A 15,985-nucleotide genomic window follows, 5' to 3' on the forward strand; every position below is an offset into this window, starting at 1 on the left:
GATACAACTCTGACCATGGCCCGAATATATTCGGCCCAACGTGAAAAAATATGTACGCATGTCGTCGGAACTTTAATAGAAAGCTTCACGATGCATCCCTGTATCAATTTTCCCTCATAGCTTTGTGGCACGTGCTACCCGAATCTTTGGCAGGTGCAGAAATCGTCGGTAGTGGAAGTGGAAGTCAATTTGGAAGGCACCTTGCCGACTGAAAAGATCCAGCCCGGCAGAGCAGGGTGCATGGTTTGCCGTGATTGGTAGCAGTGCCTTCCTCAAAGGGTAACTGGCAACTGTCTCGCCTAACCCAAGTGAAATGCACTTACTCCGTACACTTGCACTTGCACTTGTACCTGGGCTCTCGATGACATGTGTTGGTGGCTTACGCTTTGTCCCAAACATGAAACAACAAAATTCGAATCGCCATCGAACGACCGTCCATTCCCAACTCGTTGATTTGCCAATTTCCAAGGGAGACATGCAGGCTTTCTGGATACGCGGACTTTACGGACTTGAGCTCGCAAGTTTCCCAATATGATACTTTTATTTCCGCCAAAGGGTGTTATCGGAGTGGAGCAATCCATTCTCTCGGGTTTGCTTCATCATGGCTTACACACACATTCGAATTTCCCCTATCTGTTTACATGTCGTTCGCTCGTTTCGCCGAACATAACGGTGCGACATGCGTTTGGGACTTCTGCTAACTTAGCTACCACACTTAACTAGATAGGTAGGCATAGTCAGTCACGGCAAGGCTATCGGTAATACCAAGATGCTGTTGACAATTACCGGAATGGACAGCCACACTCTCTGACGCTATTGAGCACGCCCACAACGCCCCAGGACGCCTACATATATCCGAGCCTGCCCCACTGTTGGAATGACGGCGAAACGATGAGGCGCCAGTACGGACTAGCGTCGAAAGATCGTACGACTGCCGTGACATGCCACACCTCCTTTGGACCATGTGCCGCACGCGGCCAAGACGTCATATCCATGGATCCGGGGACCTGCAACCTAGGGTCATGGCCGGCACTGCGCGAAAAGCAAATCTCCCCAGGAAGCTGTCGATAGAACCACGGGTGCCGCAACGACGGCTCTGTAAATCTGGTGCAAAGTCTATTTGTCCCGCCCTGGAGATCGACATGAGCTTTGGCAGCCGACCGAGAATCACAATCACAATCATTCATCAGGGGGTGAGCGCATAATATCCAACAATTAAGCAAATAGGTAATAGAGCCTCGATGCTTTTCAGAGTTGGATTTTCTCATGATGAGTGGCATGATACACTAAGGACAGTTGCATACTATCGCTACCAAAGGTCTTACCATGGGAAGATCCTCATGCCATCAAATCAGCACCTCGGTTGCTCCAGCTCACCGTTTTATAACCAGGAAGTCCTATGCAGCCTGCCAAATTTGGCATCATCAGAGCCCGCGAGCACTCCCCCCGTGTTATAGGGCTTGGCATTTCATCTTATTGCCAGCACAATCTCAGGTTGGGTCTCTTAATTGGGTATGCCGAGCGCTTTATCCACCGCAGCGCTCCTTGGACAAGTCCATCACTGCGTCTAAGAATCAATTCCCTACCTCTCAAGCCACTGGTTGGCAAGCTTAATTTCCAACTGTCACCCTAGGCGCTCGCAATATTTACTGAAAGCGGTTCATATATCATTCTCGCGCTGTTTGGATTACGAAATGATGCAGATATTGAACCATTTAACAACGGATACTGGCTGACTGTCAGCCTTCCCGCCTACCCGAGTATACGAGCCGGATCATGAGCTCGTCGCTCCGAAGGTGTGGCATTTCTGTACCTGAAAGGCTGAATTGCCAAGTACCCGTGTTTGCCATACACAATTCTGACGACGGCTGTGCAAGCTGGGCGAACAGCTTCGGATTGTCTATAGTCTACCAGGATTGCTCGGCGATCCGGTATTGAAACCATTCTATCGTTTCCGTCAAATCATTATCACCAATCCAGCTTCACGATAATTTATAATGCATTCGCGACGTTGAATGTTCGCTCATCTTCTAGCGTCTTACCCCAAGCTGCAGGTGGTATAGATCCATTAGTCCAGACGAAGCCGCTAAACGACGCCGCACTTGGGTCAACAGTGGGATCATAGGAGTCCGACGGACTGAGCTTCAGGGGTCAATATATGCCGTTATTGACTTCCTGACTCGACTACTCATACTGTCACAGGCGTGATTCCGGGTACACGCAGAGGTCAATGCGATTCATTTACTGTGACGGTATTCGCGCAGCTATGGCCACGACAGACAACAATCCACCTCCTGCCCAATTATTGCTGAGAAATTGATTACTACCTTGAGCACTTTTATGGAGCTAGAAGTACTCAACTATATTGGCTGATTTGAAGTAGCCTGTTGCTTATTTTTATGCTTTCCAGCGGGGTCTTCAGAAACCCGGCGATTCCTCTGTTCGTTCACGGCACTCTGCCTACATACCCGTGCCCTGCCGGTACATGCATGGCATATGTGAGGGCTGTGAGGAGTCGGGTTACAGCAGGGCTTACAGGAGCCAAGTATTTCTGTGTGACATGCTTATACACTTCTACCACCCGCCACAATACTGAGCGATCAAAGTCTTCACCCAACGCCACACGGGACTTTCTGACAGAGTGCCAAGGCCAACGGTCCTTCACTGTTTTGCGTTGCACGACATGGAGTGGGAAAAAGAGTTCGATATAAACTTTATTTACTTTAAAAAAAAGTGTTTCGAGCGTTTAAGCGCGGCTACTGGCGGCCGCCCGTACCAGGATATCTTTCTGGAAGAGCTGAAGTTCTAGACGGACTCACAGGAACTCTCCTAGCAGACCCTGGTTCATTTAGTCTCTCTCCTGGCTACCAAGGGAGGAAGGTGTTGAGGCATTGTTAGCCTGGGTAATTGAACAAATTTGCGATGGAACTGTATCGTTTCGACACATGTTATTACTCAACTGCTTATCCTGGGTTTTACTTCCCGTTTCCTAATCTGAATCAGGGATCTTGCTGACGCAAGGCGTCACCCCTTGGCGGGTTCCCTGACTCTTGTTGAGAGCCCTCTGGCTGAAATACACCCCGTTTTTGAAGATTGGCTTGTGTCGCGCGCGGCATGATGGAGCTCATCCACAATCACCCACAACCCGCTTGCCGTAACGCCAGCGTCTGCTAATCTGGGCCTTGGATATCCATCAGCCACACACTCCCAGAAATCGGCGTGCCACGCCCACCCGGCCCCGTCCCCCGGTGCCCGGCAACCCATGCCTCTATCCTTGCAGATACATAGGATCATCGTCAAGCACTGGACTGCTTAGGGGTGTACGAGAGCCGTTGGGTTGGCTCGCACGCCATGTCATGTACTGTACCCACAATGCCGTTGGCGTCGATGGCCAGCAGCCTGGGATCGCTCGACATCTGCGCTAGTATCCGCAAGTCATCAAGCCTGGGGACCCATCATGTCCCATGCAAATAAGGCCACAGATATTCACCGTACACGTGTGGGCAACGGCACACCTCTAACGAGGCGCTCCGGGACTCGCATTTCGCGTGGCGGGATTGGGGGACTGGGATTGAGAGACTTGGGACAGGGATGGATACCTCCGTTGGGCGTTCTTTGATCCGTCTTGTCGCAAATCTAAGGAGCCAAGGCCACGCCCAGCAAAAGTGTCCACGCCCACGCCTCTACCACGAGGAGGCGCTTCGGTCGTTAATCAAGCGGTTGGCGGTCATCGCCAACCAGCCAATGCTGAGAGTTGGTAACTCTGTCGATTATATCACTTTTCAACCGTCTTGGGTTTTCAACAGATGGAGGCTTTTCTTTCACTTTCTCTGCACGTTTGTGACTTCTAACAACGTATACTTGGCGAGGATCGGCCGACAACTCTGGTAGACTTCTCCTAGTCTTAAACCATCACGCCCAACCCGACAGTTTGGATCGTGTTAGGATTGGTACATCCCCTCCTTTCCCTTTCCTAGACCAGCTTGTTCCTGGTCTTGGGCTATCCGTATTAGGGTACTACCGCGTCTTTTACGGTGGCCTGTCTTAGCAACGCTGGCCCCAAAAAGAGCCGCGCCGCTGGTGTAATAATTGTATCCGATCCGAGGGGGATAGATAATTGCTGACCTCCCCCACCAATTATTCGGTGCTGGTTTACATTATTCGACCTTGAATCTCTTTTACAGCAGTGTTTCTCCAGCCTCAAATGCTCTTTTGCTGCCACTCGAGCCATATCGAGTAGTCCTCTCAATGGGTGTCTTACCTAGCATAGATTCTCGTCCTCGTTTGGTTTTCCCAAATACTCCCCCAGAGTCGACAAGCCCTGGCGCATCGACCTATTCTACTAACTCATCTGCGGACCGACCTTGGATCTCGCCAGCTCCTACATCGCCTTCCATGAACAACTATGACAAGTCTCTGACAACAGAAATGCCTGCAGATCAGAAGATGAATGGTGAACAATCAAGGCCAGAGTCCACCCCACAAGCTGCACCTCGACAACAACTTCCTTCCTTGAGTAGTATCTTCGGACCTCCACCACCAACTGGCCGACCAGCACACTCGCCCCTTTCAGAGCACAACAACTCTTATTCCACTACATCTCCGCTGGATCGCACTCGTGCGCCATCTGGTGACAGACATCATTCAACATCGTACTTCCCGCCCACTTTGTCACCTTCATTATCACAACCACGCACCTACGACAACAAATTCGATGCAGACCGACACCCAGCCCATGGCCTCCCACGGTCTTACTCTGGTTCAGCTTCTCCTAGATTCCGCAACGGCGAACATGTCCGCCAGGAGTCAGTTACCGAAGGGCAATCTGGTCGATGGCCTGCTCACCAGGAAAGTCGATCTGAGTACTCTCTGGGATCTCGAGATGGTTCATTTCGACCGCCACAGGACCAATTTCGGCTTCACTTTCCAAGTCCTAAGGAACGTGTGATTCCCACTTACAACGATCAGGGATCTTCACAAGGAGCTCCAATCCCTCCACCAACACCAAGCACCACGGCGACTGATGGTGTTCCTTCAAAGGATGGACTGGGCCCCAAGATCTGGACTGGAACACATTTCTTGCCTAGATTTGTCAGGGCCACTGAAGTGCCAGGCGAGGGAATGTGCTACTTCTACGATGATGGCAGTCACTGCAAGACCGTAATCGATGGTGAGGCCGTAAACGCTCACTGGGGTGTAACCAAGGCTGGGAAACCCAGAAAACGACTTGCGATTGCATGTGTGACATGCCGTGAGAAGAAGATAAAATGCGATCCTGACTATCCTCGATGCGTTCAGTGCGAGAAGTTTGGTCGCGTGTGCAAATTCAAGAATGCGTGAGTTCTGTTTCGATCAATCACTCCGAGTCAGATTTGTTAACATTCTCTAGGCCTCGAGGAGGGCATAACACATCACCATCGACACCACCGGCTGAGCTTGACGATGTCAGGACATTGAATGGGCCAACCATTCCCAATGAGAGCGAGAACAGTTCGCCGGTGTCGCCACGAACTAATATCCGTCCCCAGTCTCCAGAGTCGGGCTCACACAAGAGGCTTCGATCGGGATATGACAGTTACGTTTCGATGGGTGAGCCAGTGCATGCACTACCGCCTGTTGAGGCTCCCAGATCTCATGTCCCCATTCAACCTCCCGCAATTGAGCTCCCTCGAATTTCCGAAGATGTGCTCAACCAAGCCTGGCGAACTGACCCTTCCCTTTCCGATCCCCAGTCTATTCGTTCGGTGATCTCTCACTTTTTCGTCCACCTCGACAGCACCATGATCGTGCGATTCATCCCCGAGAACGTCTTCAAGGCATGGGTTGTAAACCAAGGGCACCGCAAAACGCCAGAGGACTTGATGATCCTGTACAGCATTCTCGCTGTCGGTGTTGCCCTCTCTGGCGGACCGAAATCCATCGCTTTTGAGTATGCATCTGTTGCACACTATGCTCAGAAATTCACCACAGCCAACTGTATTCAGTTGGTTCAGACTAGAGTCTTACTGGCACTATACTATATTTCAATTTCCCGCTCATCTGAAGCTAATGAGATGATCTCAGCAGCGGTGGCTTCGGCAGCTTGCCTTCAGTTGAACGTCGAGATCGAAGAGTCAAAGGAAGCCGGCCTAGTCACCTTTCCGTTCGGAATGAACAAGGCTGGGTACTGCGAAGCCAGGAGAAGGACTTTCTGGTCTCTTTACATGCTAGAGCGCCTTGACGGTCGTTTCCCTGATCATTTGGCCATGATCAACGCCGAAGATATCTATATTCGCCTACCCGCCGACGGTCAGAGCTTCGAGCGTGAGATGGATGGATTTGCTCCTGTCTTCAACCCTTACGTCTCCAGCGTTGCTACGGCGCAAGACCGTGAGCTTGGCATTTCAGCGTACCTAGTCCAGATGGTACACATTTGGTCTAACGACGTATGCCGGATTTATAGGATGGCTCGACGAGCGAATGTGATGGAAGGGGATCTGGAGTCATCTCAACGACTCCTGAAGCGCATTCAAGAGTGGCGCAACGCCTTGCCTCCCCGGCTGGCTTTTACCGCTTCGAACCTTGAGTCTGCAGCGCTAGCAGGTGAGCTGGGACCTTTCTTGACCATGCACCTTCTTTACAACCATGCCATGATCAAGCTCAGCCGCCATACGCTGGCAGCTGGACGCCTTTCGCCTCAAGTTACATCTCACAACATACAAACATGCTATGAACATGCAACACAAGTGTTGGATATGGCCAAGGCACTTTTACGACTTCATCGTGGAGGCCAGACAGTCCTCAGTGGACCTGCGCCAGTTCTAGCCATGGTTTTGGCGGAAGCTGTTGATGTTTTCACAGCAAGTGGCCGTCTTTCCCACCTAAGTGACATCATTGAGAATGTGCACATGGTTCAGGGAGTGGTTCAGGCCATGTTTGCCATTTGGGACAACGTGCGGAACGCGCAAGAGGCGATTGATGGACGCCTCGCAATGCTGCATCGCATTCGAGAGCGAGGCAGCCAACCGGTCAGTCCTATGGAAGGCTACCGAGTCTTTTATAGTTCTGAAGGACGCGAAGAAGAGAAGATTCTTCGTTGGCAAATCAACAGCCCAATGGAGAAGCTGTATCCTCGGGACATGGATACCATTTACTATCTACAATGATTTGAGCAAGCGGATTGCATGAAATATCTGGCACTGGCCACACGACGCTGATTTTCTACCGTTTTTGTATCATTTGCATCTTGCTGCATTGACGACACTGCAGGCATGGTGTTGGGCATCAGAATTGGGGGGGGCATGGCGTTATATACATAGCATACGATGACAAGCAGTCAGTTGATTGCCTTGTCGCTTGTTTGTTCCCGGATAGAGGGACTTGTACTGTTTTCTATATTATTCCCCATTGTATGATACATCTTATTACGCACATAAAGGGAGGAGTTCTGGCGTCTTACCCTCTGAGATTTGATCTCGAGTGAGCTGAGCGTTCTTGAGCCAGGCAGGCACCAAGATGATTAGGCATCTGGTCCACACCACGTCTGTTGAAATATAATTGACGTCCAACGCTTTGTTGGACTTGAACACAAGATGAGATGACTTTCGGAGCAAATACTGTTTGCAGTGAGTGACCAGACCAACCTGAATCTCCTCGAGTGGTTGTTACAGGCTGAGACAATACCGTCTGGAGCCGCTTTCGACAAGGGGCTTGAGCAGTTTCATGGATGCGACCATGTCTAGTGTGCGGCGTGATCTTCCTGTGACATGCCCTTCTCATGTTAGAGCCAGACTCTGTCAAGTCCATGTGTCGTTCCCACAGTTAACGACCAGACGTCTCTTTTTCAAAGGCCCTGCAACTCGTGTCAACACGAATGCCATGTTCCTCACATCAATGGGTAGCCATTCGTCTGCGGCAACAATATGGATCATGACTGACACAATCTCATAGGTGCCGATCTCGTATCTCGGAAGGATCCTCTCATCCTCCAGCAGACATGAACGAATATGGTACCGGATTCCGTAAGCACAGAGGATTTGGATGCTATGCTGGGAACAAGCGCTCGGAAATGACCCACGAAGGTAGCGTGAAGCCTGTGATAAGAGGCTTGGCAGAGTATTGGTTGGCGGGATAGCGAAATAGGCGGATGAGAACGGACTCGAGGGAAGGGAATCCCGGCATCAATTTTGGGGGAGGGTTTGTTGGTTGGGGGCCGTTGAAGCTGTGGGTTGTGTAAGTGGTTCTTGATGGCCTCAGAGTCCAGACAGACAGAGGTGGAACTGACTGAAGGGCGGAGGGGGCGGTATCGCTTCGCAACCTCGGCTGAATGCTCAGCAAAGGCCGGGACATTCATTGTAATTTCAATACTGCAGTGGGATTGAGATTCTATTTCGTAAGATATTGGTTGTTGGTTGTGAAATGATGCCCAACTTGATCACGATACTAATTACCACGTACTGCTTGCTGGCTTGACCAACGCAGCCTCATCTACGTACCTCATTAATACCAGCTTCCTATCTCGTCTACTGCCAAAAGAAGCCGACATGACACGTACATACGTGTACCACAGATTGCTTTGCCTCTCGGCATATGAGGTACTTATTGTGCCCAAATAACCTCGCATGTTCTCCATGTACATCATCATGAAATTCTGCATCTGCAAGGTGGCCTATGGTTACACTGCAGTGACCTTTTTTTCGTACATACATATGTACTAAGGTAACGGTCGAGGGGTTGAAGGGGAGGGGGAGTGTGGCTATCCGTATAATTAGCCCGATTTTCCTTACAGCACCGTCCATCCATCCAGAATCATCGTGTTGCATAGAGATATGCAGCTAGCCTGATTAGGTAATGCACTGGAAACATGCATCTGCCGCAGAAACGTCAGAGCTTCTCTCCTCTCACTCTTTACTTGACAATATCAATAATTATCAATATCCTGCAATGGGGTTTCCAGATAAGCCATCTGCTCATCTCTTGGGCGCCAATGGTTAGTTCCCCCATATATTTTCTCTTGGCTTCAGGCGTGGCGTATCTACCCCATCATATCATATCATATCATGTCATATCCCACCAACTGGTAGCAATTTCAAGGCATATGCCGCGCTGTCGCTTACACTAACACACACACTGAAAGGCCCGGTCCATGCCCTTGCATACTCCGCCTCTCCAGGCACCTACATCCTCACCGGTTCAGCGGACCGATCTATCCGCCTCTACAACCCATTTCCCAGCACATCTGGTCCTGGTGATCGCCACAGCGTTGTTCCTCAGGGTCGACTGATTCAGACTTATGCTGCTCACGGCTATGAAGTCTTGAGCCTCTCTGTCGCTGCCGATAATGAACGGTTTGTGTCGGCTGGTGGTGACCGCAGTGTGTTCCTTTGGGACGTGAGCACTGCTGTTACGACTAAGCGATTTGGCGGTAACGTCCATGGCCACACGGCTCGTATTAATTGTGTGAGCTTTGCGGGAGAAGGTGATTCTATTATTGTCAGCGCAGGCTTTGACACTACGGTGAGATTGTGGGATACGAAGAGCAACAGCTTCAAGCCTATACAGGTTCTCGACGATGCCAACGATGCCGTGACATGTCTCGTTGTCCGTGGCCCCGAAGTCCTCGCAGGGAGCGTCGATGGCCGTGTACGCAGCTACGATATCCGCATGGGAAAAGTCACAACCGATGTGATAGGCGCACCCGTTACGAGTCTCAGTCTCACCCGCGATGGACGCACCATGTTGGTCGGGAGTCTCGACAACAAACTCCGACTGATGGACCGCGACAATGGCTCCTGTCTCCGCGCATACACCGACCCAGGATGGAAGAACGAAGATGTCAAGCTGCAGGCGCTGCTGGGCGGCAAAGAGAAGTACGTAGTGGTTGGCGATGCGATGGCCGGTGAGCCTGCACCTAACGGACATGGAAGGATATGGGCTTGGGATTTGTTGACGGGAAAGGTGGCGGCTAAAGTGACAGTTCCTTGGGGGCCAGAAGGGTTTGAACCAAAGAAGAAGGCTGTTGGCCGGGATGGAAAGGAGAAGGTGAGGAGTAATGTTGTGAGTTGCATGGCGTGGAGGGAGGATGGTTGGGGAGATCAGTTCTGCGTTGGTGGAACATCAGGCGTGGTGACGGTCTACGGAGCCTTGTAGACATCTATCTATTATACCCATTACTTTCAAGATCGAGATCAAGCGAGATAGCGTCTTTGTTTATTCTCGAATCTAATACATCATCATCAAAAGCGTTTTCCAATTCGTACAGACAAGATATTGTCCATCATGATACCCCCTTGCAGCTTGCTTGAACATTAATAGCTTCCTACCAGCGCCAAATCGTTATCAAAATTGCCAGAAATAAAAACTCTGTACCCCTTTCTATGCATCAAATATTGTCAAAATGTTATAGGAGACAAAACTTGTTAGCCCATACCAGCGTACTTGAACCAGTTGGGTCGACAGTCTTCTCGATGCAGCCAGGCCTCACCATCAGTGAGACGGCCAGTTACACAGCCCTTACACTTTGGTGAGTTGGGACAGTTGAAGAAGGGGATGTGTTGATAACCAATATCACGGAACCTGACACATTTTGTTAGTCTCCTGTATGTGGAAGAATGGTTGAATACGAACCAGTGAATCTTGCTCTGGTCTTCAAACAGACCGAGGGCAATACTATGGACTGGAGCATCACCCCATCGCTCATAGAAGAATCCGCCTGCATGATCGAGGTGGTTGAAGTAGTCCTCGTAAGTTTTACTCCTCCAAAATGACATATCCGCAATCTCAAAATTACTCCAGAAATGGCACGTCGAATACCCCTGAGCCTTTCTATTTGTGGAAGGCCGACGAATATCATCGGTGACCCAAGCTACGGCGCTGTTCTCGTGGATTGCATGAGGATGCTCAGCAAGAAATTTGACTGTCTCGGGCCACAACGAAGGTAGGGTTTTGGGATCGTCATATAGGTTGATGGTAAAGCCGTATGTCTTGTTGTTATCGTGCATGTAGCGAAAGACATCGTAGTCAACATCGCAGAAGAAGTGCACGTTAGGCTCGACACGCCAGTAGTAGCGAATATCCTTCAGGGCTGGATGCTTGTAGAAGAGACCGCTGTTCCATCGACACATTTGGTGGTATGATATCTTGCTTGCATATTGGACGCCGTTCTTTTCGAGGATCTTGGCGGATTCTTGAAAGAGCTCTTCGTCGATCCAAGAGGGCATGTCCCAATGTTCCTTGGGGATGATTTCTGGTTGTGGTATCAGCATGTCCCCCTGTCTTCTCTCTCCTCTTCCTAGACAAGGACCTACCGTAGTTACATTTCGCCTTCGTAGCTGCTCTCGTCTTCCTCTTGAACTCTTCGGTGAAAGGTTTATCGTTGAAAAACGTCCAGGGGTAGTTAAACTTGGAGTTCCACGTCCTTTCGAGATCCCTCATCGACATGACCATGGCATCCACCTCCTCGTTTCGCACAAGCGCTAATAGCGTCGCATCGATGCGCTCCGTGTTTTTCGCATCGTGGGCATATCTCGGACTCGTACGATGTAACACTCCTTCTGGTTCATCGGTAGCTGTTATATCAGTTAGCAACAGTTGACGTTGATGCTCTTTGCGACTTACGATCCAGCATGGGATCCCGCTCAAAATTGGAGTAGCGATCACCGGGACCTCTTAACGACCATGATGGAGCAAATATCTGCCATAGAAAGAAACACCAGAGAATACACCCGCCGGCGATCAACGCCCTAACTGGCCGCGCAACCGTCATGTTGTGCTCGACAGGATATCGCCAGATGAACCAGGGTTATTACAACGCCAAAAAAGAAGGGGACGAGGCTCAAACATCCATGAGTGGAAAAGAAAATGTACAGCGATAGCGACCAAAGGATGTAACTTATAGCTCGAGAGCAAATTGTCTCTTGAATTGTAGAATCGTTTCAAGCTCCAAGTATGTGAAAGGGGTTTCGAATAATTGAAGCTGATGTCACGAAAGCTAAGCCAATCAGCGCTGATAAGAGCTATCGTTGTAGTGGAGCTTGGACCCTGTTGACGCGACTGACGCGCCATCAACCACTGAAACCCCCGCCAAATAATTCGTTACCAGTCATGATACAACAGCCATTTAACATGATACCGCGCGAGACATGAGAGACGACCATGGCATTTGCTGCAAGGCTGGGTGCTCTCACCGGGGAGCTCGTTGAGGCTGTTACTAGCTCATCAGCTGAGGTATGACCTCTCTTCATCACATCTTTGGGGATATGTATTCATGATTTCAGACAAACCCTCGATTCAAGGCCCAGCGTGACGCTGCTTTGCAAAGACTAAAGTCGCATCCATACCTGCGAACGAATCAATTCGAAGTCGAACACCAGCTGGACGGTCTGGAAGAGCGATTCCGCGTCAATGGCCGAGATGCACTTGCTGATGCGCTCATCGAGCGCCGGGAGCAGCTCCGACAAATACACTCGAATTTCCACCCCGAAGTTCTATACCTGATACTAGAACTCTCAGATCAACCGACATATTACTCAAAACTGAGCGACCTAGATGCGCTGAAAACGGGGCCAAGCGATTCAGAGCTCGAACTGCGTTGGGAGGATATTGCCAAGGAAGATGGGTGGGAAGACGACCCTGCGATTTGGAAGACAATAAAATACACCGACAGTTCAGATGATGAGCTTTACGAAGATGACTCCAAGAGTGAATCAGAAGCCAGCACCAACCCATCTGATGTCCCTCTTGGGCGAACAGCCGAAGACCTGATCACCAGCCCTGAGGATATGACGAAACTGCACGAGATTCGAGGAGCGCAAGGATGGCGGACAGAAAAGCCCACAGATGCATCTGGCCATGCTCGAAAAGTCCCTGTAACTGAATTCCAGATCGTTCGAGAGGTTTTGTTCATGCTGCAAGGACTCGATACGACACTCTTTGGACCCAATGGCACCGTCAACCCAGCATTTCAGATGGGCCATCTGAAATGGGATACTCACAAAGCCCTTCTGAGCTATTTCTCTGAAGCAGGACGACAATTGGGTATTCTGCGAGACTTCGTCAGCAAGCCACAACGAGCATCGCATATTCAGGTTCTCCAGGACACTGTGGCTAAGCGACTCGACGATCTAGATAGAAAGTCAACGGGTATAGAGTCACGGCTTGTTGCGCCTGAGAACACTGTGGTTGTCAGCTTATTGTCGATCAAGGGAGAGTTGGCAACATCGCTTGAACCATTGTATTCTCTTTCAAATATCATCGCTCAGATACAGAACGTGCCCAATCAAGGTACCTTTCGGCATCTTGAGCTTCTTTTTGACGATGCAAGCATGGCGCAACTATCCGGAAAGCTAGACGTTTACGAGTTTCTGGCACGCATTTTTGTCGAGTGCTTCAATGTTTACCTACGCCCAATTCGGCTCTGGATGGAAGAGGGCAAACTCATTCCCGGTGACAAGATCTTCTTCGTATCACAGGTCCCAAGCCAAGTATCACCTAGCAAGATCTGGCGCGAACAATTCAGGCTGCGTAGGACGGCCGATGGGAAGTTGCATGCCCCTAATTTCCTCCAGCCAGCAGCTGCCAAGATCTTCAATGCTGGCAAAAACATCGTCATCTTGAAGCGATTAGGCCGCTGGATCTCGCCAGGCTCGGAATGGACGATCCAGGAGCCTCCACTACACTATGATACGCTTTGTCCTAAAGGGCTTGAGCTTGCGCCGTTCTCAGAGCTTTTCGACGCTGCTTTTGATGCATGGATCCAGACCAAATACAACACATCCTCTACCACGCTGAGGAACACGCTGTTTGAAGAGTGCGGACTCTGGTCTGCTCTCGAAGCTATGGAGCGGCTGTATTTCATGTCTGATGGTGCCGCAACAGAAGCGTGGACTAGCAGCCTGTTCGGAAAACTAGATGCGCTGGATCCTAACTGGAACAACCGCTATAGCCTGACGAGTGTGGCACAAGAGGCATTCACAACTCTTGTCGACATGACGAGAATATCCATATATATCAGTCCTACGGGGCTAAAGGTGCCACTCCTCAAGGCTCGCGACTCTGTCAAGTCAGTTCTTCCGAGTACAAAAGTCAACTATCGAGTGGCATGGCCGATTCGCATGATTCTATCCGAAGACAGCAACACCCAGTACGATGCTATATTTACTCTTCTCCTGCAATTGAAGAGAGCCTTGTATGTTCTACATAAGCGCAAGATCCTGGAGAATTACTGGATCGATCATGATAACTGGGACGAACGTGCTCTTTATTATTCACTACGGAATAACCTCCTGTGGTTCTGCACTACTCTGCAGACTTATCTTGCGACGCTGGTCTTGGCACCTAACTGCGCTAAGATGAGGCAGGACATGCAAGAGGCTCACGATGTCGATGCCATGATGAGAGTTCATGCTGCATTCTTGAAACAGGTTGTTGATGAGGCATGTCTTGGGAGCAGATTGACACCGATCAGAGAATGCTTCCTCGATATGCTCGACCTGGCCATCAGACTAGAGCAAGCACAAACTGTCAACATGACAAAAGAGACAGAGCGGATGCAGCAGTTTTCTCGACTCTCAACCAGAAACCTTTCGCCTACGCCTGGAACACCTGGATTGAAGTCCAAGTACGTCGATAGCAGTGATGAAGAGGACGATGGGGAGGGGGATAGATCGAGGACCTTGAAGATGGGCAAGCCGTTTATGACTGTGCTCAAGGAGATTAAATCCGATTATGAGAGACACTTGCGTTTTGTTTGTGGCGGCTTACGCAGTGTTGCCAGAGCTACAAGCGATGCGCAGTCTGCAAAGTGGGATATACTAGCTGAGATGTTCCAAACAGGCTGTCGGGACGAAAGGCCAGGCTACTCTTGAGTCGCGATGTTGGGATTGGATATGAATATAATGATACCCCTTCTGAGCACACTGTTATCTTAAACGAGCCCGCGAAATGAACTACCATTCATTCTTGAGCTTATCCGCAAAGAACTGCATCAAAGGCAACACCTCATCTCTGTTCATTGGCATGCTCACCTCACGTCTCTTCCACTGGACGACCTTGACATCGTCGAACTCTCGCTTCACAGCATCGACAGCGTCGTCGTCAAGTTGACATACCAACACGCTTGTGCTGCTCTTGCTGCGATTCGTGACTGTAGACACCATAGATTGCGGTAAAGGTCCGCCGAGAGATATAGCACCTTTGAACTTCTTGTTACCTGGCGAAGTGCTCTCACCCTCGGAAACATCAGTGACCCGAGGGGTCTTGTTCAAAGAGGCTGCGAGACCAAGAGCAAGTGAGCCACCCTGCCCAAACCCAAAGAAAATGATATCTCTCATCTCCCACCCACACTTCTCAATAAGGGTTTCCCCGATCAACTTATCCATGATCAGATTCCGAGCCTTCTCGAAGCCAGAATCATCCGCAATGTCTCCCGTGCTGGGATCAACAGTGAGATCATCACCCCAATGATATCCCGGCCTATCACCGCCGAGAAGCGCAGCTGGCAGAACAGATGTACCGCGCACTGAAATAGCGAGAACGCCGGGAAGATTGAGGTTCTTGGCGAAAGAGGCGAAAGGAACATCGTGGTCGCCTAGACCGTGGAAGAGAATGAGGAATGTGGTGGTTGATTCTGGTGGTGAGGGGAAGTGAAGAGTGTGAGGGAGGGTGCTTGATAGAGGGGAGAAGTCGTCTTCAGTGGGGATTCGAGGAGGCATTTTCGTTGTGCTGTTTGTGAGTTGAAGTATAATGAAGTTGGTGGTTGTGAAGTTGAAGTTGTATGAATGGATAACGTGAGTGAGTTACCCAGACGGATGGGGAAACCCTCAGGCCTTGGATCAGGTGTCAAAAATAACCAATCAAAATCTCTACTAAGATCACGATGAGTCCGCCCTAGTTTCAGCTATACTTGCCTAAGCATTTTTGTCACTCAGTGTCAAAGTCTCGAGTTACATGTTTCATCCACTGCCAATATCTCTCCACAACCCCCCCACATTTGACGACATACTGAGGT

General features: G+C 50.1%; 5 protein-coding genes across 5 annotated transcripts; 3 read left to right on the plus strand and 2 right to left on the minus strand.

The window, feature by feature from the left end:
• Positions 1 to 4,248: 4,248 nt before the first annotated feature.
• FTJAE_8911 (nitrate assimilation regulatory nirA) lies at positions 4,249 to 7,145 on the plus strand (the record flags this gene model as incomplete). Its single annotated transcript, XM_037355778.1, has 2 exons — positions 4,249 to 5,336; positions 5,390 to 7,145. The coding sequence occupies 2 exons, from the start codon at positions 4,249 to 4,251 to the stop codon at positions 7,143 to 7,145; spliced, it is 2,844 nt and encodes a 947-aa protein (XP_037203963.1).
• A 1,777-nt stretch (positions 7,146 to 8,922) lies between these two features.
• Positions 8,923 to 10,128, plus strand: FTJAE_8912 (beta-transducin; the record flags this gene model as incomplete). The annotated part of the gene is made up of 2 exons (XM_037355779.1): positions 8,923 to 8,968; positions 9,116 to 10,128. The coding sequence occupies 2 exons, from the start codon at positions 8,923 to 8,925 to the stop codon at positions 10,126 to 10,128; spliced, it is 1,059 nt and encodes a 352-aa protein (XP_037203964.1).
• A 269-nt stretch (positions 10,129 to 10,397) lies between these two features.
• FTJAE_8913 (mannosyltransferase) lies at positions 10,398 to 11,743 on the minus strand (the record flags this gene model as incomplete). Its single annotated transcript, XM_037355780.1, has 4 exons — positions 10,398 to 10,554; positions 10,606 to 11,224; positions 11,286 to 11,546; positions 11,596 to 11,743. The coding sequence occupies 4 exons, from the start codon at positions 11,741 to 11,743 to the stop codon at positions 10,398 to 10,400; spliced, it is 1,185 nt and encodes a 394-aa protein (XP_037203965.1).
• Positions 11,744 to 12,132: 389 nt separating this feature from the next.
• Positions 12,133 to 14,843, plus strand: FTJAE_8914 (gamma-tubulin complex; the record flags this gene model as incomplete). Its single annotated transcript, XM_037355781.1, has 2 exons — positions 12,133 to 12,204; positions 12,255 to 14,843. 2 exons carry the CDS (start codon positions 12,133 to 12,135, stop codon positions 14,841 to 14,843), a joined length of 2,661 nt encoding a protein of 886 aa, XP_037203966.1.
• An 81-nt stretch (positions 14,844 to 14,924) lies between these two features.
• Positions 14,925 to 15,689, minus strand: FTJAE_8915 (hydrolase; the record flags this gene model as incomplete). Its single annotated transcript, XM_037355782.1, has 1 exon — positions 14,925 to 15,689. One exon carries the CDS (start codon positions 15,687 to 15,689, stop codon positions 14,925 to 14,927), a length of 765 nt encoding a protein of 254 aa, XP_037203967.1.
• Between the last annotated feature and the right edge of the window lie 296 nt (positions 15,690 to 15,985).

This window comes from Fusarium tjaetaba (genome assembly GCF_013396195.1).
Source record: "Fusarium tjaetaba strain NRRL 66243 chromosome Unknown NRRL66243_c0000198, whole genome shotgun sequence".
Classification (NCBI taxonomy): Eukaryota; Fungi; Ascomycota; class Sordariomycetes; order Hypocreales; family Nectriaceae; genus Fusarium; species Fusarium tjaetaba.